The 22157-nt window shown below is 45.0% G+C and overlaps 1 protein-coding gene across 12 annotated transcripts in view; it reads left to right on the forward strand.

The window, feature by feature from the left end:
• The window catches only part of CADPS (calcium dependent secretion activator), a 203760-nt gene that overhangs the window by 37086 nt on the left and 144517 nt on the right, over positions 1 to 22157 (forward strand). For all 12 annotated transcript variants that reach the window (XM_054281013.1, XM_054281015.1, XM_054281020.1 and 9 more), the window contains exons 2-3: positions 2894 to 3007; positions 7159 to 7491. In XM_054281013.1, the coding sequence (XP_054136988.1) occupies positions 2894 to 3007; positions 7159 to 7491 (447 nt within the window). The remainder of the gene's footprint in view (positions 1 to 2893; positions 3008 to 7158; positions 7492 to 22157) is intronic.

Here is a 22157-nt window from a genome sequence, read left to right on the forward strand (position 1 = left end):
AAGCTTCCAGCTGAGTGTTCAGGGCACGTGCTCTTTTAAGCCTGTGGCTGAGTTAGTGGCATCACTTGGCACTGCCAAGGCTCTGGAGAGTGATTCTGGTGCTGAGACTGCCCCCCCTGCCTTGCTCCAGCCTGTGCTGGGAGGTGCAGCCTCCCAGCTGCCCCAGAAGTGCTTCTGGGATTTGGCAGCAATGCCTGTGGGGCCTCATGGGGAAGGAAAGAGGCATAAAATAGGAGGTGAAGTGTGTTGGGCACGTTTGGTTGACCTGCAGGTCTGGTTTCCTCTGCTCCCTTGTGGTGCTGGCTTTCTGCACCAGGTGTTTGCTGCTGTGCTGCAGAAGCTGAGTTTAATATGACAACACTTCAGTTGTGTCTCAGATGAGCTGCCTCCTTGATACCGTCCCTCACAGTGGCACTGCCATGGATCAATGCCCAGTGCTGTCTCCTGGTCTGGTGGGGGTGGCAGACTGAGGGTCCTGTGAGCTGAGGAGTGGACTGTGCTGCAGCCAGGTGTGATCAGACAGGATCTCCTTTTCCCTGGATAGGGAACAAGCTGGCATACAACTTGGCAGAGGAGGAGGCAGCTGACACTCTCATAGAGACAAATCTGATGATTCATTTCCACAACCCCCAGGAGCTTGCGTGTCAGCTGCGTATTGGGAATTTCTAGGAATTTCAAGGAGCATCATTCCTTCTGAAGGTAGCCCATTCAGTAGTGAGGAAGGAGGATAGAATACTGCTGCTAGATGGCATTATAGGAATTGAACAAGCAAGGACTTTTGGAGGTTGTCCTAAGAAATAACCTGAACACAAAAATGTAATAAATATGCCACGCCTGTTGTTAAAATCCCAAATGAAAAGCCTCTTGGCTGAGAGTAGCTGTGCTCTTGGTATGTCTTTCTGTGTGCCTCAGCAGCAGATTTCAAGATTACCTGTAGTTTTTCCTGTTTCTTTTCTTGTTTTTTTAAAGCATCTGTTGCCCTGTAATTTCTTCCTGACATTCACAATGCTTGCTAATACAAAACTGTCAATACATTTAATTAACATCTTGCCTTTTGCTTCTTCGAGATAATTAAATGATTAATAAAAACAGACCTAGCACATTCCCACAGGTGTCCTTGTTCACTGCATTGTCTCTGGTTCCTCTTATCATTGACCCAGTTTTCAATTCCATCAGCTCAGATGGGTTTGGAGCCTGTTGTGCGTGTCTAGGGTGCTGTTGGCAAACACCCCAAAGGGGTTTAGGTGCCTGACATGGCAGATAGGATCTAATTTTTGATCCTAAGAATCTGCCATCCTATAAGTTTTTGGCAGTGCTTTTCCTCTGGGCTCATGGCTCGAGGCTGAGGTGGGTCAGGCTAAGGGATGGTCCTTACTGCAGCCCTGTGGTGCTGAGCTTTGTTGCACATGTCAGACCCTGTGAAGTCTGGGCTGATGTTTTGGGGGTGGGTTTGACCCACCTTTGCAGCACCCACAAGGTGGTGAAGGCTGTTCCATGTTTTCTAAAGCAGAGCATAGCAAGTCTCACTTTGTCACTTGGATGAACACTTCTCCATTAGCAGGTGGATAATCCCAGATTATCACATCAAATTGCTATTGCTCACTAACCCCCCTCAGCGTGGTGCTGAGGCATTAATTACCAGTGTTCATGATGTTCACTACTGCAGTCCCCAAACACCCCACACAGCACATCATGATTGTAGCTGCAGTGATATTTATCCCTGCATTTTCCAAGTGGTCCCTCTCCTGCTTTTTATCACTAGTGGTGTTTACCAGGTGTCATTATGCTCTAGTTGTTAGAATCCATGCAGTTTTTTTATACTTTATTCAAAGCCATTTCGACACTTAGAACCATTAATTTTATCATTCTCTTCCATTCTAATGGGATAGTTTCTTCCACTGGCATACAAATGAGGAAAAAAGACACTTCTCTAGACTATTTGGTCACCAATAAATACCTATCCTAATTCTTACTGCTCTCCTTTCCCTTTAAGTTTGAAGTTGCAATATACACTTATTGTTTGCTTCCTTCTGTCAAAATTAAATTTTATCTTTGAATGTGAGGTAACCCCATGGTAAACCAGCCCCAGCTACATTTCAGTCCCTGCAGTTTTTCAGCATGAGTGTTGTCTACATCTTAAGATGTTAGGCTGGCATTGCTGATACATTACTTAAGTGGCTGCTGTGACTTTGTCTGCATTGTAAGCTGAAGAGGTGGGGTTTTAGCTATGTCTGGTTTTAAACTGACAGATAAATTGGAAAAATAATGGCATGTTATCTTACAGGGCTGGAATAAACCTTGTAAACTTTCTATAGATGTCACTGTGACAGAATTAGAATTGTCTTGTAAGTTATACCTGCTGTGTGCTGGACAGGAAGTTTTGAGCAGCAAAGAGACAGCAGAGAAAGTCCTTGCTTTGAAAAAGAGAATAGGTTTGCTCTCATAGGATTTCAACATTAAATTCTTTCACCACTGTTTTTGACTGATGTTTTGTATGTGAAAAGCCAAAAGAAATTAACAAAATGAGCAGGAGAAAAACAAAAACCAAACAAAACCCAACAGCTAGCTTGCAAAGCTTTCCATTTGGTTTGAAATCTCAACTTCTAAAGGGGAGGAAAGGCTGACTGGGAAGGGGTTGCACCAAAACAGATTCTTGCAAGCACTCACACAGCAGCTTGCTTTTGAATTGAGTATACCTGAAGTAGTAAAAGTCTTGTGGGCATTTTGTGGCAGCAGAGTTGTTTAGAAATGATGCTTAGGGTGAATTCAGGTGCTTGTGATGACTAAATGCATTTTATAAATACCCCAATAAGGTACTGCAGATCAATTACTGAGTTTTTCCCTTGTACATAAACCTTTTTGACAAATTTTCTTCTTTTGGCATGTTTTACAGATAAGTAAGCAGCAGCTCCAGACAATCAAAGATCGTTTCCAGGCCTTTCTCAATGGAGAAACCCAGATTGTGGCAGATGAAGCATTTATAAATGCTGTCCAGAGCTACTATGAGGTAAGGGGAGACAATGCAATGCTCTTATGAATCCCTGTCCTTGTCCCTATTCACAGATGGGGTTGAATTCTGAATTAATGGTTTTTCCATTGTCACAGAATATGAAGCAAAGGCAAATGCAAAGTGGCTTCTGTCTGATGTCTGGTACATCACAATGTTTGGGAGGTTCAGGGTTTGAATGTAAACCATGGAACAACCATAGCAACCCCCAGCCATGGTGTTTTGTTATAGGGGAAGACTGCTTTCCTTTGAGCTGAAAAATAATTTCCTGATACTTTTGAACTGTGTATTTTAAAACAGGGAAGATGGCAAAGCAGTAAAATCAATGTCATGTGCTCCATGTGAAAAATACCAAGAGAAATCTGGGCAGCACATTCAGTTCTTGCAGAAGCTTTTGCATTGTGTCCAACTGACTTTGGGATTTTCAGCATGAGTCTTGTCTTTTCTCTTTGGCCTGACAAGTGCTGCAAAGCAAAGGGGGAGTGAGGAGGATGTGCATCTACAAAACTAGATGATACCAGAGAATGTGAAACATTGTTCATAATTGTGCAAAAGAATAATTATGCATATCTGCCTTTGTATGCAGCCCATAATGCTGCTTTTTCTATCTCTGCTTAGAAGGAAAAAGTTTTTGGTTTAGAAGGAAATCAGTGCTTGTCATTTCTATGAGTGTTGTTTATTTTTTTTGCTAGCCTTTCTGCAAACCACTTCTCTTTCTCCCTAGAGCTATTCTGTCATTGAAGGTGAAGATTTTGAATTGCCTACATAAAATATTTCTCTAGAAGTGCAATCTAAGAGGGGACCAAAATCAGATACTAAAACTGAAGAGAATTGTAACTCTATAGGATATGACAGCAGCTGCTTCTGTGTAAGGAAAGCACAAATTATCTCTGGATTGACTCTGTTGAACCAGTCTAGTAGTTCCTGCTACATCATTCTCTGTACAGGAAGGAAGCCAAGAGTCATTTACATCTTTTATCAGAAAAGAAATTGCCAAGGGATCATCACATCTTCACTGAACATGTGCTCTCAAAGAAAGTTTTCAGGATGGAGTGAGCTGTGTTTTAGGATGCAAGAGCAGCATAATCTGTTCAGATAACACCCCTGTTTCACTGCTGGTCTGGCTGAGTGTTGTCAGCTCCAGAAGTCCTGTTCTGTATAAATGCCCCAAGTTACCAAACTGAATCACAGAATCACAGAAATTCAAGGCTGGAAGAGACCTATAAGATCATCAAGTCCAACCCGTGTTCTAACTATTCAACTAGATCATGGCAGCAAGTGCCACATCCAGTCTTTTTTTGAACTCCTCGAGGGATGGTGACTCCACCAAAAGAGCAGTAGATTAGCACTAGATGTACACAAGCCCGTGTTCTCAAGTGGACCCTCCACTGGCTCTGTCCTGCTTAAAACAGGCCACATGAAGTGTAATGCATTACTCTGTGTCCTTTAGCACAACTTTCTTTTTCTTCTTTTTATCTGTTGGTCTTCTTTAATTGATGGCTGTGTGCTGTCAGCTTCTGTGCACCTGAACCTTGCCTCTGTGGCTCTTCCTGGGCAGCAGCTGCAGAGGCACAAGGCAAAACCTTTCCACAGAAACCCTCTGTCCCTCAGAGCCTGAGCAGTGTTCCCTGCTGAGAGTGATGTCCCTTCTTCTCTGATGTGCCCCCTTGGTTGATCCATTGTGCAAATCACTCTGCTTATCTCAGCTCCTGCAAATCTCAGTTTTATTCAATTAACTGTCCTTCTGCTAGGTGCTATCTAGAAATCAGCACTGACTGATTTATAAATCTGCAAGATGGCTTGGAAAACACACAGCTGAAACTGGTAATCTCTGTGCAGGACATGGCTGATGTTTCTAAAAGGTCCACGTATTAATGGTGCAGGATAAGTTCATTACTTGGGAATGATTAGTTTTCTGCAGAGAAAAAAAGATAAGGGTGACATTGTAGGTCAGAAATGCGTTTGCTGTTGCCCTGAATGTGTTTGCATGGCCACATTTTGCTGTTAATTCTGGCTGTCAGGGTAAGCATGTGGTTGTCAGTCTCAGGCTAGTTCACAGGCTGCTATCAAATTGAAGAATTGAGTGATCTGCTGCTGCTCTGCAAAGCAGCGCTGTGCCTGCAGGAATGCTGCAGACCCGTGTGCACAGACAGGCCCAGCATACTCCAACACACTGCAGGGGAGCTTTTCTCAGCTCCTTTGACTTCTAATGAGTAAAGCTTTGTCTGTCACCAGCACATTTTGCAGCAGTCACTTCAGTGCATGTGATAGAAGTGCTTCATTAGCCCCATTTCCACTCTGCTGTGGGCAGACAGAGGCACAGTGGCATGGTGGGCTCATCTGTGGGTGTGGCAGGAGGTGCCTGACCCAGCTCCTGGAGGTCAGTTCCCTTCTGCAAGATTTGCAGTGTGCACCCATGCTAGGATTTTCTTCTAGGCAATACTTGGCTCCTGGCAACCCTACTAAGCTGTACTACTGCCAGGCAATTCACCTGGTGTTTTCTACAGAAAACAGGACAGAACACATTTTTTTTTTTCCTTTTTTTAAATCTTCCTATTTCATGATTTCTGCTGCTTTGTGTCTGGCTGGTGCTCCCTGTGCCTGCCAATGCAGCCTTCCTTTCCTCTGCTGGCTGCTGCTCCACACCCAGGGAGGAAGAATCAGGGCTGAGGGAATATGGGGAGCCAGATCCCACTGCTCAGGATGCTGGAGGTGAGGACCATGGATAACAACAGCCCTGGTAGGTATGGGAAGTCATTAGCACTGTCACACAGGTTCAGGCCTGGGCACCTGGCATGGATGAGGGGACATGGGAGCCCAGGAGGGGCAGGTCACTGTGACCTCCCATCATTTCCTGCAGTCTGTGTGCTAATAATTGCCTTGGTTGCATCAGGAGCTTGGCTCTGGATAGCTCTCACATTACTTGAAAGCACCTGCACACACCTGGGGCATTATCACTCATATTTAATGTCCACAAGGAAATGAAGCACATGCTGCTGTTGTTTGAGCATGGACTGAAGAGGTTGCTGGTGGCATTCTGCCTGTCTTGTCTGCAGGGAGTGAGAGCTCCCATGGTGATATTGGAAGGAAATGGCTCAGCTCTTCCTCAGCATCATTTTTGGTCTGGTCCTTGGGCAAAACCCACTGCTACTGCCAAGAGATGCCTGTGCCATCAAGCATCTGGGAACGTGGAGTACAATATTGCTGAATGGTATATAAAAGATAAATCTATCACGTCCTTAGGTCATCCTCAAGCTCTTTAATTATTGAGAGCTGACAGATACCCCCCTGTGAGGGCACAGCTTCTTCCCAAGCTGCTGTATTCATCAGTTCTCAGCATTATTAATAAAACAGCAGTTTTCTTACTGGTTATTGTTTGCTCTTTTGTGTTCAGGGCTTGGGAGAGGAGAGCCAACCCAAAATCCCTCTGACTCTCTAACCCTTCAGCTCTGTGTTGCTCTCAGGACATCTGTGGTCTGTGGCACTCTGTCATGTTTTGACCCTTTTGCTGCTCTTGCAGTGGGAAGAACATCTTTATGAAATGTCTTCTCCCTCCCTTTCTCCTTCTGTCTGTGCCCTGCATCTCTGCAAAGGTTCAAGCCATGCTGAACCATCTTGCACTTCCCATTCCTGTGTCAGCAGGGCAGACAGCAAGGATCTTCTCTGGTGTAGTAGAGTTAGGGTGCAAACCTGGTCCTTGAAGAGGTTTTTCAGGGGCCTGGCTACCAGAATAAATTCAGTGCAGTAATGTTGGCTTCAGTAAGATGACTGCTCCCTCTAAGAGGGCAGAACTTGGTTAGGTGAATATTGTGCAAAAACTTCCTTATTAAAACATCAGATGGAACAAAATAAAATCCTGCTTTCCCAAAGTGGACTTATGTATCTGGTGAGGTGTGACCATAACATCACATCAAGTCCTAATTGCACCAAAATATTTAATAGTAGTGAAGGCAAAGCAAAAACTTCACTTGATTTCATTACACTTCCCAAAGTTCAGCTGAAACCTCTGGCAACACGTGGCAGTAGAATGAAGAGTTGGAGAATGTCCTGGCAGTCAGTAAGCAGCTCCCCAGCAGCAAAACCACCTTTGGTGGTACTTAAGGGCGATTTTTTCCAACTGCAACCATTTGAAACCCCCCTTTTCTTTGCAGGTGTTCCTGAAGAGCGACCGCGTTGCCAGGATGGTGCAGAGCGGGGGCTGCTCGGCGAACGACTCCCGGGAGGTCTTCAAGAAGCACATCGAGAAGAGAGTGCGCAGCCTGCCCGAGATCGATGGCCTCAGCAAGGAGACAGTGCTGAGCTCCTGGATGGCAAAGTTTGATGCCATTTACCGTGGGGAGGAGGATCCCCGCAAGCAGCAGGCCAGGATGACAGCGAGCGCTGCCTCGGAGCTCATCCTCAGCAAGGAGCAGCTCTATGAGATGTTCCAGAACATTTTGGGGATCAAGAAGTTTGAGCATCAGCTTCTGTACAATGCGTGTCAGGTAAGGTGGGAACGGAAGAGGGTTTTTTGGGGAAGGCTTGCCATGTTGTTATGAACTGGAAACTGTCTGACCAGACTCTTTTGGAGAGAACTTCTACCAGGAAAGTGGGGGTTGGCTTATGGTGGGACTTCTGCACTGCCAGTGTTGTTCTGGCTATCCAAGTGGGCCTCCTTCTCTTGCTCAGTTCCATAGGATTGCTGAGATGGGAAAATTTTATTCCTCAGCTCTTTATCTGGGTGAGCAAGTCTCTGGGGTGGTTAAGTGGGCTGTTTGCCTGTGGCTTGTTTGCCCATCCTGTGTCACATCACCAGTCTGAATGGCAGAGGTTCTTACAGCCTGAGATATCAGTTTCAGAGTCCCTGGGGTGGTGGCTTATGCAGACTTGCCCAGTGAGGTTATACAGGTTCTCCCTAAGTAGAGGGAGCTCTGTGATCCCTGCATGCCTGTGGTGGAAGGAAAGAGCATCCCAAAGCCCCATGGCCTCAGGGTAGCTCTGCTTGCACTTGGAAACCTTTCCCATTCCTCTCTCTCTACCCCAGAAGGGCCAGCTCTCCAGAGTTGCATAGCCAGGACTCTGCAGTGCTGCTTGTGTTTCCAGAGCTCTTGCTGAGGGCTGTCCGTGGCTATCCAGACTGCTGGTGACCCAGATTACAGTCCCCTGCTATTGGATATAAATATCACAGTGGGATAAAGGATGCCAGAGTCACGGAGAGCAAGGTTTGGAAAGTTTTTGGAGGAGGAACAGACCACAGTCTTTTCCCTGTAATACAAGGCTTCAGCTTCTTATTGAAATTAATACATTTGAGACCAATTCTGTCTGTCTTCTGTCTAGACATTTCCAATTTTTTTTAAGACACAGAGAATTATGTTTGATCTGTTTTTACTCCTGTAAAGAGCCTTAGTTATCTTGCATTTGTTGTTCTTCATCTCAAACCTTAATGACAGAGTGGGGAGAGGATAATAAATGTCCCTGAGTAATATATCTTCATAGCAAAAACTGCAGTGGCCCTCATGAATTTTGTTTACACAGATTTCGTGCCTCCATCCTCTATTGGAAGGCTTCTTTAAAATCAAACCCATAATGTTTTCAGTGATGTGTCAAGAACTGAGTCCGTTCTGCTGTGTTTTGGTTTATTTTTTGACTTAAACCAACTCCAGCCCTGTGTCTGTCTGACCTGTGCTTTGCTAAGGACCAGGGTGAGCGTGTGTGTGATCCTTCCCTCCTGGTTTGTGCTTCCCACTGAGGCAGAAAACAGTGTTTGATCACAGCTGCCCTGCTCTGTGGTCTCTGCTCGTTAGAATCTTTCTGGCTGACACTGTGAACCCAGAGGCTGCTCCCTGCAAATTGCCCTGTTGCATCAATCAGTCTTTTTCCTGCATGAGTTCCTGGTTTTAGTCCTGGAGGATTTAATTCTGGGTCTTTTCTAATACTAGAAGGGAGTAAACCTGTAATTTAAGCTTTTACAGGAAGACATAATTCCTGGTGACAGCTAGAATTAGCATGGAAGTTACTCTGTTTTTAATACCTGGATAGTGAGGATTAGCTATGCAGAAGGGAAAGCCCTTTGTGCAATGCATGCCTCAGAAAGCTGCAGGGTCAGCAGTCATTGAGCAGCTGGGTGTTTTCCTGGGAGGCAGTGGCAGTGTTTAAAGTGCTGTGGGGGGGACCCTGCCCCTTGGGGAACAGGTCACTGCTGCTCCCTCTCCCTCTGCAGAGCAGCCAGGGAAACCACAGGGTTTGCTCTGGGAACTCTTTTTGGATGTTACCTGTGGTCATGTCATCCAGGCTGTACCAGCAGGGTCTTTGGAGCTCTCTGACCAGCAGCAGATGCTTTGTATTCTCTCTGGCCATGAAGCACAGAAATTGCTGTTCACCATTACTCTTTCTGCAGGGACTCATCCATTGCTTGCAGCCAGTCTGTTGGGGGTAGTTATGAGCTTCTCACTGGTTATTTGATATGGTATAAGCTACACTTTTTTTGACCTGTGCTTGTCTGACATGCTTGGGAGGAATTGGGAAAAGCAGCCTCTTCCCTGGCAGGCTGTGTGAATGCCATCACTCTCTCCAGAGTGGCAGCACTGTGCTGTTCATCGAGTTTATCAGACACCTGTGATTAGAAAAGCAAAGCCCATTGTCTTCTGTGGAGGGGCTGGCTGGTCTGTGCTCTCCCTTGCCTTGGTGTGCAGGCTGAAATTGCCCAGAGGCTGTGCAAGGAGACAAGGGGTGGCAAGGCTTTGCCTAGTTGTCCTCCTAGTTGTCTTCTGTTTGGTACTGAGAGCCCCAAACACTGCTGGTACTTCTGTGGTCTGAAAGTAGATGATTTTCTCTATGTAGCCTCCTGTTACATCACACTAATTGCATAATGATTGCATCACTGGGACTGCATTTCCATTCACTTCTGAGATAATATTTTGTTTGTGCAGAAGGAGGATGATTTTTAAAGAGATTTTTTAATACAGTAGCCCCAGGGAGCATGAGATAAGTGTATTCTTAATGTGATAGCAGTGATTTAGCAGGATCTGAGATAGCAGTTATTGATAGCAAGGTATTAATGCAGTTGGAAAGGCTTTTAGGAAACAAAGATGTGAAGTGGTGTTGTAGCAGCATAGTTGTGAAGATTCCAGTGTTGTTAAACACAAACTCTGACTAGAACATTTTAAATAATACACGAGTCTTGCACTCTTTGCATAACACATGCCACGTGGCTTGGTGTTTCTGCTCCACTGGAGTCAGCATGGGAATTGAGCATCTCAGGCTCCAGCAGCGAGCTCCTCTGCTCTGTGAGAGGTGGTGGAGGGAGAAATGTGTTTCAGTGTGGTCTTTCTGGTCCAGAACCTGTTGGCAAGACTTAAATTTAGCTCTTCTGCTTTGTGATTAACCTGTGGCTGTGGAAGAGTACAAGAGGAGCTGTTTTCTGTATGTGTTGGGCAATTCCAAACTTGGGTTCTTGCTGCAGTTGGCATTTCCTAGGGTACTCTGTTTCCTGCTGACCTTCATGAGCATCTCTGAAATCAGGCTGTGGTGTTCTCCCTGTCTTGTTCTTTCCCAGCCGTAGGGCAGTGATTTACTTTTCTGTCTCAAGCTGTGTTTGGAAGTCATTTTTAGCTACAGTGAGAAGAGCCAGAGCTGGTACAGTGCTGTTCAGTTAATCCTGCAGCAGGAGCAGATGTTCAGATCTGTCTGTGATGAGCTGTGCAAGTCCATCCTCCTGCTTCAGAGGAAGAGTGGTCTCTCCCTGCAGAACTGCCTGAACTCTCAGGATTCCCAGTCAGACTTTCTCTGCATTCCCAGGCCTGAAGTGTCCCATATACTGTGACAGAATAACCTGTCCTAAGCATAATTCCCTTAGATGTAAGGTTTGAAATCAAATAACTAAATATAGGCATATCTGACCTGCTGAGTGATGCTAATACATGGTCGTGGTTTTTCAGCATCTATTTCTGTCCATCCATGTAGAAGGCAAAACATCAGAGAAGTGTGCATGTGTGGGTGGGCTGCAGCACACACCAGGTGTCATTGCTGTCTGGCTATTTCATGTAAAGGCATAAAGACATCTCACCAGTGCAATTGGAGTTGTTTCATAAGTTTTGGGGCCCTGTGATTTTAACTAGGAAACATTTCAACCCAAATTTTCTCAAATGGAGCTGGCTTAAAACTAGAATTCACTGTTTTGACATTTATTTTCGCAGCTGAATTAGGACACTATGTCCAAAGGCTGACATTTCTCACATAGCAGAAAGTTCCCCTGCCAAAATAAACTAACTCAAGTGTTTGATTTTAGCTCAAGTCAGTATTAGAAATGATTTGCTGAGGTGGTGTCCTGCCTTCTGCCCCTCTCTCATCTCTGCAGTTCGTGTGGTTCTACCCAGCTTGGTTTCTTCACTTGCTCTGATGTGTTGAGCCCCTCACGTGCCCATCCCATGCCCAGCACGTGTCAATCATGTGCCTGGCACACAGTCACAGGGCCATCCTGTACCCAGTGTGTGCCAAACACGTGGCATGAGCTGACTTTGCTGACTTAGCTCAAAGTTGGAGACATCTCCTGAAAAATACTTCCTAAATCCGTTCTGTTTGCAGAGAAGCTGCAGTGGTCCTTGGAAACTGCAGCCCAAATAGGGCCAGAAACTCATGCGAGGCACTGTGACAGCTCAGACAGTGAGATGAAGGCTAAGGTCACCTCAGAATAAATGGTTGATTTGTGTGTATCCTCCCCAGACTAGGTATTTCATTTGGTTTGTTGTGATGAGGAATTCCCAGCCGTGCCTTGCAATGAGGAGTGAGTCCAGGTTTGTTGTGCACAGTGTGGAGTTACCTGTCTGTGCACATCCCTGTCCCTTCAGTTCAGGGCCTCAGGTTAGGATCAGATCCCTCCCTTCTGCTCCCTGTTGAAGGAACACAAAGTAATTCCTTTTTATTCTAGCATCATCTTGAAGCTCAATGTCTGTTAAATATGTATCTGCAGTTCTGAGCATGTAAGCACTAACTCTGGCTGTAATGACCCCTTTGAAAGGGTGGGAGGTTTGCTTGGACCCCAGAGCCCCCTACAAACAGCCTGTCCTGGGGATGGTGAGAACCAATGAGCCTCCATGGGCTCCTCTCTCCAAGGCTGGATGCATGTGCCATGGACAACCTGCAGCTTTGGCCAGCACTGCTCTCCCCCTTGAAAATCCTCAGGGCATCTGCCTTACACTGTGAATTTTCCCCCTCTTTCACTATTTAATACTCCTTTTGATAGCTCCACCTATTTTCACTCTGTAAGCATCATCCCCACCTTGCCTTCTCCCCACCACTTAAAACAAAACCACGACTAATAAAAATGGGTTAAAGTGGTTTAGAGATGATAAAAAGCCTCAAACCCCATAAAGCATCATGGTCTGTTTTCAGTAATTCTGTATTTATTTCCATGGAAACAGAAATGGCAGCCTGGAGCCTTCTGCAGGGTTGTAATTACTGCTGCAGCAGCTGCAGCTTCCTGTCAGGGCCGGGCAGCTCCCAGAGCCTGCCGTGGTTTAGTGCCCAGTGGGAAATTGGAAAAGGAAAAGCTCTGGGAAGTGAATGAAATCTTCCCTGTCCTAACAGCACAACGTAGATACTCACGTGGTCCTCTGGGGAGGAGGAGCAGCTGCCCTTCTCCATCAGCTCAGCCTGCAATGTGTTGAAGAATGATTTTTTGGCATGTGGAGGGACAGTGCAGTGTCAGGGGTGAGGGTGGTGCCTGGCTCTGCTGGGCCCTCAGTTGCCAGGTGCATCCTTTGGGAGGGGTTTGCTGATGGAGGTCACCCAGGAGCCACAGAGAGGTGCCATGATTGTCCCTGTTGGTGCAGGAACAGTGACCTTATGTGTGATACATCACTTGGTATCTGTAATTTGGAGCAAGAGGGGTGGTTGAGATGGGACATCTGCCAGCTCCAGCATCCAGTGAGACCTCAGCCCGTTGGAGGGACATTTCAGGGCAGTGAGCAGGGTGGCCCTGCCAGCCCAGCAGTGTGCCACAGTGCTGCTGCCTTTTGGGGAGGACAATGCAGAGACCACTCTCTGCCAGGGTGGGACCCCAGCTGTCATCATGCAGTGCCTGATTTGCACAGACATGTGGGGACCTACGTGTGCACCCATTAGCTGTAGGATCAGCTTATGTTATGTGCTGTTATGGACTTAGAGAGCAATCTTGGCCCCTGTAATTAAATTTAAAGCAAATTAGCTCTTCTATTAAACAAAATAAATCTGATGTAGCCTAATGCTGTATTCTCCAGCTATGGCTGATCAATCGCTCCTGCAAAGAGCAGGCAAATGCTGCTGAGCAGATGGTCTTGGCTGAGGCATGGTCAATTAAACTAATTAAAGATGCTTTCATTTAATCAGAGGGTGTTTTAACCCTGTTAGCTGCCAGTTGGGGATGTGTTTTCGTGTACTAGGAACTTCCAGTTCTGGGCCTTCTATGGATTTCTGGTTTTCACTCCCTTTACAGAAACCAGGCCAAAGTGTACATCCAAAGAGCATATATCTAGCAGAGAGATTATAATGTCATGCAACAATAGTGAAGACTTGCAGAGAATTCAGTTGTTTCCTTCTAACACTAACCAGAGATGTTTATTAGCCTGAAGAACTCTTCTGATGTGAATCCTTCCCACCCTACTTCCTGCCTTCCCTCTGGGTTTAGGGGTGAGGCTGCCTCTCCACAGCCTAGACAAGTGTCACTTGTTCCACCAAAACCAGCAGTGGCTTGTCATGGTGTATTATTTAGGGGACAGAAAATGGTTTCAGCATCCAGACAGGTTCTGGAGTGGAGAAGCAGCCTCTTATTTCAGCTCTCTGCTTCCATGCAAAACATCTTGGCTGCTGGGAGCCCCTTTTCCTAGGGGTTCTGGAGATAGGTTTAATTCATTGTGTGCTGCAGGAGTCCATGAGGACTCCTCTGAGCTGAAGCCTTCTTTTCAGATTCTGTGATTTGTCACAATTGGGCACCCTCACCATTTCCTGTCCCCCTGCCTCACTGTAAGGGGTGGCACCACCTGCCAGCAAGGTGGGAGCCACCAAGAGAACTCATTAGTCTCATGGAAGATCATGCCAAACATTCTGGAGAAGCAGCAGTGGAGCAGAATCATGGATGCAGCCCAGGAGTGACCCCTCCCTGGCTGCACAAAGGGCTGCAGCATGCCAGGACCCCCTTCCTCTGCCTTTCCACCTGCTTGTACACATTAAATTACAAACAGTTGGACTTTATCCAGAGGCCATGTGGACAACTCCTACTTCAGCACCATGGATCCCTGCAGGTACATTAGGGCTAAAAGCAGGGTGATTTTCAAGATGTTCATTCTTTTTGAAATTATAAAAACCCTTTTTACCCTCATCTAATTAACAAGGTGTTTTTGTGGTGCAGCATCAGCTGAACGCTCTCTGTTGTCTGTGTGGACTGATTAATTTTTGCAGTTTAAGGCTTAAATTACCATCAAGATATCTCTTTCATTTATTTTTGTTTCAGTTGGCCCATGAGTACTTTTCATCATCTGCATTCATGCTGCAAAGGAATGCATAAAAAATAACCATGGTTACCTTATAAAACATCATATTGATGACTTGAATTTTCCAGCTTACCTTAGCCCTTTTATATAAGGGCTGCTGTTTCTTTTCTTTCATTGAAAATATAGTTGTTGGCATGACTTTTCTGCTGCTTAGCCAGATGTTTGGGTTTTTTCCCCCAGATCAGGAGCATCATTTCAAATCAATATTTATTAATACATTTTTGTTTCCCTACCATAACCTTGCATTCTGAAAAGAGGAAGTTGAGTTGTGAACTCCTGGCTCTAGGTAGGAGAGACTGGTGAAAGTATGAAGGATTGAACTTGCTGATGTGTTGATCTGCTGCCGCTTGCAGCAGAGGTCTCTGGGAAGGGAAACACTTGGATCCTGAGATACCAACTGGACAGAGAGCTGTTCTGGTGTCTGCTGCCCCTGCAAGTGCCTGCCTGCTTCCACCTCTGAGCAAAGAGAGGGCTGGGAAGATGAACCTTCCTGGCACAGCTGTGCAGGGAGATGCTGAAGTGGTGGGGAAGATTTTGCAAAAGCTTGAGAAATAGGAGAGTCCTTGAGCATCACCAAGTGTGACAATATTGGGGAATTACAGCTTGAAACCATTTCAATGGAGAGGAGATTTGGGGTGGCACAAAGTACAGACTCCAGAGGTGTTACCTGTATTGGCTTTGGGAGAGGGGAGACTAAAAAACAGGGGAGAAAAAAAAAGTGGACAAGAAGTTGCTGATTTAGAAAAATACACTTTGCACTGAAAAACCCAATGATCCCATGGAGTATGTTGCCACTGTGCAGGGTATCCAGCCTCAGAACACCTGGTGGGTCTGCCTGAGGAGAAGCCAAGCCAAATGGTGTCCATTACAGGAGGGAGAGAGTGATAGCTAAATGTGCTGCATAAAAATAAAATGTTTATTGCTAATCTCTCCTCAAAAAACCAAAAAAAAAACCAAACCAACAAAAAATGAACCTGATGGGACAGAGTTCAGTTTCTGAGTTGGCTTCCATGGGATCTGGTTCCAAGGTTTCCAGAGGCGAGACTTGGCTCTCAAAATGCTCTCTTTATTTTGAGCAATCTCTCTTGCTTCCCTAACTTTGAATTCAGTGCAAGACACTGTACATAAAAACCAGTTTCTCAACGTGGAGAAACATTGTGGACTGTGTCTTGTTAGGGAAGGAAAATGCCACTCCTGTTTGTCTTTCCCTCAACCAGAGATGATGAGCAGAAGACACGACAAAGAAATGCCCCCACTGGCCCCTTTTGGAGAACGTAATCTTCTTTTTTCTCTGAGCAGCATTTGTTCCCTGCAGTACATGTTCCTGTCAATCAGCCCAGGAGGCCTTGGGAGACAGAAGGGATGTTATCCAGACCTCTCTCCCTTTAAGCAAGGAACTACTAGCTGCAAAAGAACCCATATGTGATGCTTATCTTAAGGAAGGCTGGAATACTTAATAAGACATAACTGGTGCATGACCCTGCTCTATGTTAATGCCTCTCTTTCTCTTCCTCTTCCTTTTAACTGGAAATACAATGGAGCCGCTAGAATTTAATTCTGCACGTAGATCTTTAAATCTAATTTGAATTCCACATGAAAATCTCAATGCTTTGCAGCACTTCAATCCTTGCTCATGTATTTTATCAGTGATTACCTTCCTGGGGAACTCTTAATGCCTATCTCAGGAGCAAAATGGAAAGATATAGTCATGGTGGCGTTATACATGGTCATGCTGGCTTGTGCCAGAGCTCCAGGGGCTTCATTTCAGCAATGTCTTGTCAGAGAGCCTGGGCTGGTTCCCACTGAGCTGTGCTAGCCTAAGGTTACACACTATTCTTTTGGTTTTCTTTTTATCATGTTATATAGAGAGATCATTCTTCTGACATACATCACTCACTAAGGGAATATTTTGAAAGTTCTACATTAATATTTTACTAGGTTTTCTCTAATCTTATTTCTGTAAGATGTGGTTTCCTCAAGGCTGCTTCTTTGCAGTCCATATTGTATTCAGATTTCAAGAAAAAGGAGTTATTTTAAAAAAAAGAAAAAAATATTATTCACCAGTCCTTTCCTTCACTCCTTACATTTCATTGTTCAGGTCACCAGTGTTCCATGCAACTGAAAAAATGCTTCATGTCACAGCTTAGGATGTGATAGTGTAATTTTAATTCAGAAGAAACTTTGGGAGTCAAATGGATCAGGCCATAGAAAGTACTTCATGAATATAAAATACAGCTGGGTTAATCTTCCAGTTTTCATCTAAAAAGTACCAAATTAAAAAGAGAATAGGTATATTTCTTAGCAGAAATGAGATGCCAAGAATTTTCTTCAAAAGGATATCAAAGTAGGCACATATTTGTTCCCACTGAGCTGACTATAAGTTGGGAAATGATCAACAAAGTAGATTTCATGCATTTCAAAGGCTCAGCCTCAATATTCCTAACTTACATAACCTCCTTACCTCAATTTCAGTGCTGAGTTTTCATATTCAATACACTACATTTTTTCTGGAACATCTGATTCTACTCATGTTTGCGAGAAATTAGAGTGCAAGTTCAATAGGGAATTGGATGCAGCACAAATTCAAATACAATTTCTCATGTATTTAAAAGGCCTATAGTAGCCTTTATCATGTAAAAACTGTGTTGGCCTCCATAGCACAGATTTTGTTGTATAATGCAGGCAAGCAGTGATGTTTCCTAACAGCAGTGATCTGTGCATGTGCTTTTCAAGTGTTGTAGCCAGCCTTTGATCCAGTTTTTTTGTCTCTGACAGAGACCAGTAAGAACATGGGGAGGTGATAGCACAATATTATTTGTTGTGAAGTCTTTGTAGAAGCACTGATAGCTGTAACAGGGAAGTGAGTGGAGTTTGCATGAGCTCTGAGTGCTGGTGGCCCAGAAGAGCACAGCATGGGGTGGAGGTTGGAGTCTGAACCCTCTTTGCCCCAGCCACAGCCAGGTTCCAGCACCTTGTGGGCTTTGTTGGAACAAGGCTTGCCTGCTTGTGTGCTCAGGCTTGAGCCTTAAGCATTCCTCAGATGTGCATAGACAGCTAAAAATTACAGGCATTTCCCACAATAAATGAGAACAAAGAACAAATGCATAATTTTGCTGTCCTCTTCTGAACGTGCTGCATGAGGAATGATGTTTGCAGTCAAAAGGTGCTGGGGAGGAAGCAGGCACACTGACAGACAGTGGCTGCAGGTCAGGCACCCTGACTTTGCTCAAGTTTAGTTTTGTTTAAGTTCCTGCTCATTCCCATGGGTGCAGCTCATTTCTGCATCTTGCCTGACTGCTGCCTGTGTGTGCAGCTGGACTGGCTGCAGCACCAAAACTGCACAGCTCCAGTCATCATTAGTCCACAGGAAGGGAAACTGCGCAAGGTCTACATTGATGGTATTTTTCTTCAGGTATCAGAAATCAGAATCAAAATATTAAGTCGCCAACAAAGGTGGGAAACCTTGGAAGATAGCACAGATTGCAGTGGGATGCTGGAGGGAGTGTAAGGCTTTAATCCTTAGCAGAAGGAACATCAGTGATGAGTTCTCTTTTTTCCAGGCTGAGGACCACGAGTTGTTGTCTTCTGTGGAGAGTTTGGCTAAATATAACTATCTTATTTCGTGACCTAGTTAAGTCCAAACCTGACAGGGAGAGAGCCTTTTGGGTGTTTTAAATTATAAAATTCTAATAGCGGAGTAATTAAATGGTCTCGTATTTCTTCTCAACACCATTTATCATGCTGATATTTCTGCCAGTTTTTTGGAGAGCTGATGTTGTGCAACATTGGTGGGATGAGCTGCAGGCGTGTGTTGGGCTGCCAGTGCCAGGAGTCTCGTGCACCAGGACTGACAAAATAGCTGCAAAACAGAGATGTTGTCCATGGAGAAATTATTGACACAATAATTTTATTAAGTCCCATGATGCCTGTTAGGTCTGATGAGAATGCCATTTGCCAAGTGTAGCATTTTATTTTGTATTTTAAAATCACATTAAAACCCAATGCTCTTTATTTCTTATGCAGGGTGTAATGTCAGCAACAGTTCCTCATCATGGTACTCACCATCCCATCATAGCTTGAATCTTATTCCCTTCCCATGCATATCCAAATTCTTACTGTCAACACAGGTAGATAGTGATAAGACTAGGGGGGACAATTTTAAAGTAAAAGAGAAGAGCATTAGATTAGGTATTAGGAAGAAATTTTTCAGTGTGAGGGTGGTGACACACTGGCACAAGTTGCCCAGAGTTTTTCTCAGGGTAAAACTTCTGATTACTAAAGTTTTCAAGGCCAGGTTGAATGGGGCTTAGGGCAATCTGGTCTAGTGGAAGGTGTCCCTACCCATGGCAGAAAGGTTTAGAAAAAGATGGTCTGCATGTTCCCTTTCAAACCAAACCATTCTATTATTCTGTATTTCTACAAAAAATTTAAAATATCAAGTAGTCATTTTCATTGACCTTCTAACTCTGCTCTCCATTGACCTTTCTACTTATAGATTTTCTCTTCATTTGCCTTTTTTTCTTTGTAACAGTGGATTTTGGCTGGGAACAGTTGTGCTCAGATGGTTAGGTATCATTTGAGTGTAAATTAGCTGAAGGAGCTGTGGCTGCCACTGTCAAAATGATTCCAAAATAACTTTGTGTGGGAGAGTGATGGTCAGACAAGAGAAGCGTGCTTTGGTCTGCTTGAGGGGAATGGAGTTAGAGCGGATGATGCCAGTTAGATTAATAGAAGAGAAATTCACTCTTAAGTACTGGCTTATATCAGGGGTCCTTCATGTTACAGTGGCCCCTTATGGGTGTGCAGCAGCAGCAGTATTTGGAAAAGGGTCTGTTCCCATGAACATCTGCAGCATTTGAGATGAGGAACAGGAGTTTCTTTGGGGCTGGTACCACAGCTTTCCTCTGGAAAGTCCCTGCTGACAGCGTGGTCCTGGCAAAGCAGGAGGAGAAAACTGGACATGGGTTTTGCTACTGGTTTGGCTCATTGACGAGCTGCTGTTCTCCCCAGGGGTACCAGCACAGTTTTGGTACTGGTTTGGCTCAGTGATGAGCTGCTGTTCTCCCCAGGGGTACCAGCACAGTTTTGGTACTGGTTTGGCACAGTGATGATCTGCTGTTCTCCCCAGGGCTACCAGCAGAGTTTTGGTACTGGTTTGGCTCCCTGATGAGCTGCTGTTCTCCCCAGGGTACCAGCTGCAGCCCTGCTGCTCCCCCAGCCCTGCCTGCTCAGTGCTGGGAGGTGACTCTGCTCCTTTCTCGTGCAGCCCTTTGCCCAGCTGTGTAACTCCTGATCCCTTTATTAACAGTCAACAAAGGCAATTATTCAGGGTCATTGATTGGCCATTTTGTTCTGGCTTTATGTATGGCAACTGCAGAGCAGCTGAGGATGTCTGGCAGGCAGTAGAAGTTTTATTTCTGTCAATTAAAATAGCCAAATATATGTTCAGTGAGATCATTTGGATCATTACACTTGCCTATCATAATGCCAGTTGCAGTTTCATCCATTGTATGGATTTAAAAATAAAAAAAGCATCATCAATGGAAAAAATAATATCTCTTTCTATCCTAAATATAGGAGTAGAAATGCTGTCATTGTAACATCAGAGTATGAGCCTGATCTGAGCTTTGTCATTAGTGATCTTGGAAAAACCTGATGTGTTTCAAAATAAGAGTGGTTTTCTGGAGAATGACAATCAAAATACATTTTGTTTCACCAGATCAGTGGTTATCACTACCATGTGAAGCACCATGTGAACCACTGCCAGTCAGGAGCTCCCCCTGGTATCTCTACATTATATTTGATCTCATTTGCAGTCGGGGTAGCAGTAGAGCAGGGGATGATGGAGGGAAGGCAGTGCAGTGTGCAAGGGCAGGACAGGAGGCACATCTGTGTCCCTGAGGCATCCTGCCATACCAGCATTCCATAGGAGAAGAGAATCTCTCTCCACTGCTGCCTGAATTTGCTCAATGCAAGTTATCAGCCAAAAGTAAATGTCTCCTGTTCAAAGACAAAGAGTTCATAAGAATCTTTAATAACAAAACTCTCCCTGTGCAGAGGCTGCTGGGAAGGGGTTCAGGGGAGCAGAGGAAAAGAAAAATGGGTCAAATAAAATTCTGCTGAAAAAGGAGTAAATGCTCATTGATAGCATGAAATTGGATGTAACTCTAAACTCTGCTGGACATGAATTGGTTCCTGCCAGTGGGAGCCCTGGAGAAGGGAAGGGCCACTGACAGCAAGTAACAGCAAGGGATGGTCTCAGAAAAATTCACCAAGCAAGCCAGAGTTCAGCTTGGAGCAGGAGCATTTCCTTTTGACAGTGCCATTGGCTGTCTGCTGCAGGCTGCACTGATTCCTGCCTTAAGATGAAGCAAAACTCCTCACTCTGGTCTGGTGGCAGTGACCTGTGTGGAGAGCTGTTCCAGCTGCTCTGGGATGCTCTGAAAAACCCTGGGGAGGGTGTGTGGACACAGCTGAACTGCATATGGGGCCAGCCCCACCTTCCTAGCAGTTTGAAAATACTGTGATGCCCTTGCTTTTCTCAGGATGCAAACCTGTAACCTTCAAGAGAACCTCTACCAAAATTTAGAGGAAAATCAGCTCCTTTTTTCATCCATACTACCCCTTTTTTCTGTCTTTTTTTTTTTTCCTGCTTCAAAAGAGGCCCTGGAGAGGACTTAAAGGTAAAACAAGCAATGAGGAAGTACAAGCTGTCATAAATAGTGTTAAAACAAGAGTCAGACTTTGCAGGAAGGTAACAAGGTACCTGAGAAAGTGGTGACAGAGTTGTGAAAGGTTTTCAAAGCTTGTGTCTGATTGATGCCTTGTGGGCATCAGCTAAGGATTCTCAGGACATTGGTGGGCAAGGAAAACAGGATGCAACCACAGCCTCAGTGGGTGTGCTGAGGTGTCCAGCCATGGTGCCAAGCCTTTGGCATGTGTGAAGGTACCCCAGGAAACATTCTGAGAAACCCTTGTCTTCCTACAGGGCAGAAAAAAAAGCTCTCCTGTATCCCAATCTGGAATCTGTACTATAAAAATGTGTTGGAAAGATCTTGAGAGTTACGTGAAGAGATAAGGAAGAACTAAAAGTTTGACTCACCTGGGGAAATGATCCAAGTAATTTGTTTGCAGATGTATTGCCGCAATGTTTAACTGTCCGTGTACAGGAGCAGTAAAACTGGGATCAAAGCAGTCACTCTTGGCTGCCACTGATAGTCAGGGTTGAGAGAGCTGGGCAAAGGTTGTGACAGTCTTTCTCTCACCTGAAGGATACCCTGGATCCTTTTCTATCAGATATGCATGCATTTAAATGGAAGCTCAGGCCTTACCATAGCAATTGTATGCTCAATTTTTACTAGAGATTGCACAAGAAGGGGCAAGTGGTTAATTTTAGGCTGGGAATCCATCCCATGACTGGGCAGGTTTTGGACACCGTGAGTGTCATTGCTGAATATAGAATCAGTTATTTAACTGAACTTTGTCTGGGCTGGTTATTTCCTTTTAGTCTGCAATGGAAGTTGTGGTGGGCTCTGAAAAAGTCTTGCAGCCAGGCAGGTTGGAGCTGTTCCCTGGGCACCTGCAGCCAAAAGCCTTTGCTGTGGAGCTGCCCGTGTTGGGAGGCAGGGCTGGCATGCAAGGAGCAC

This window comes from Melozone crissalis, unplaced genomic scaffold (assembly GCF_028551555.1).
Source record: "Melozone crissalis strain CALT ecotype California unplaced genomic scaffold, PUWL_Pcris_2 ptg000029l_1, whole genome shotgun sequence".
Taxonomy (NCBI): Eukaryota; Metazoa; Chordata; class Aves; order Passeriformes; family Passerellidae; genus Melozone; species Melozone crissalis.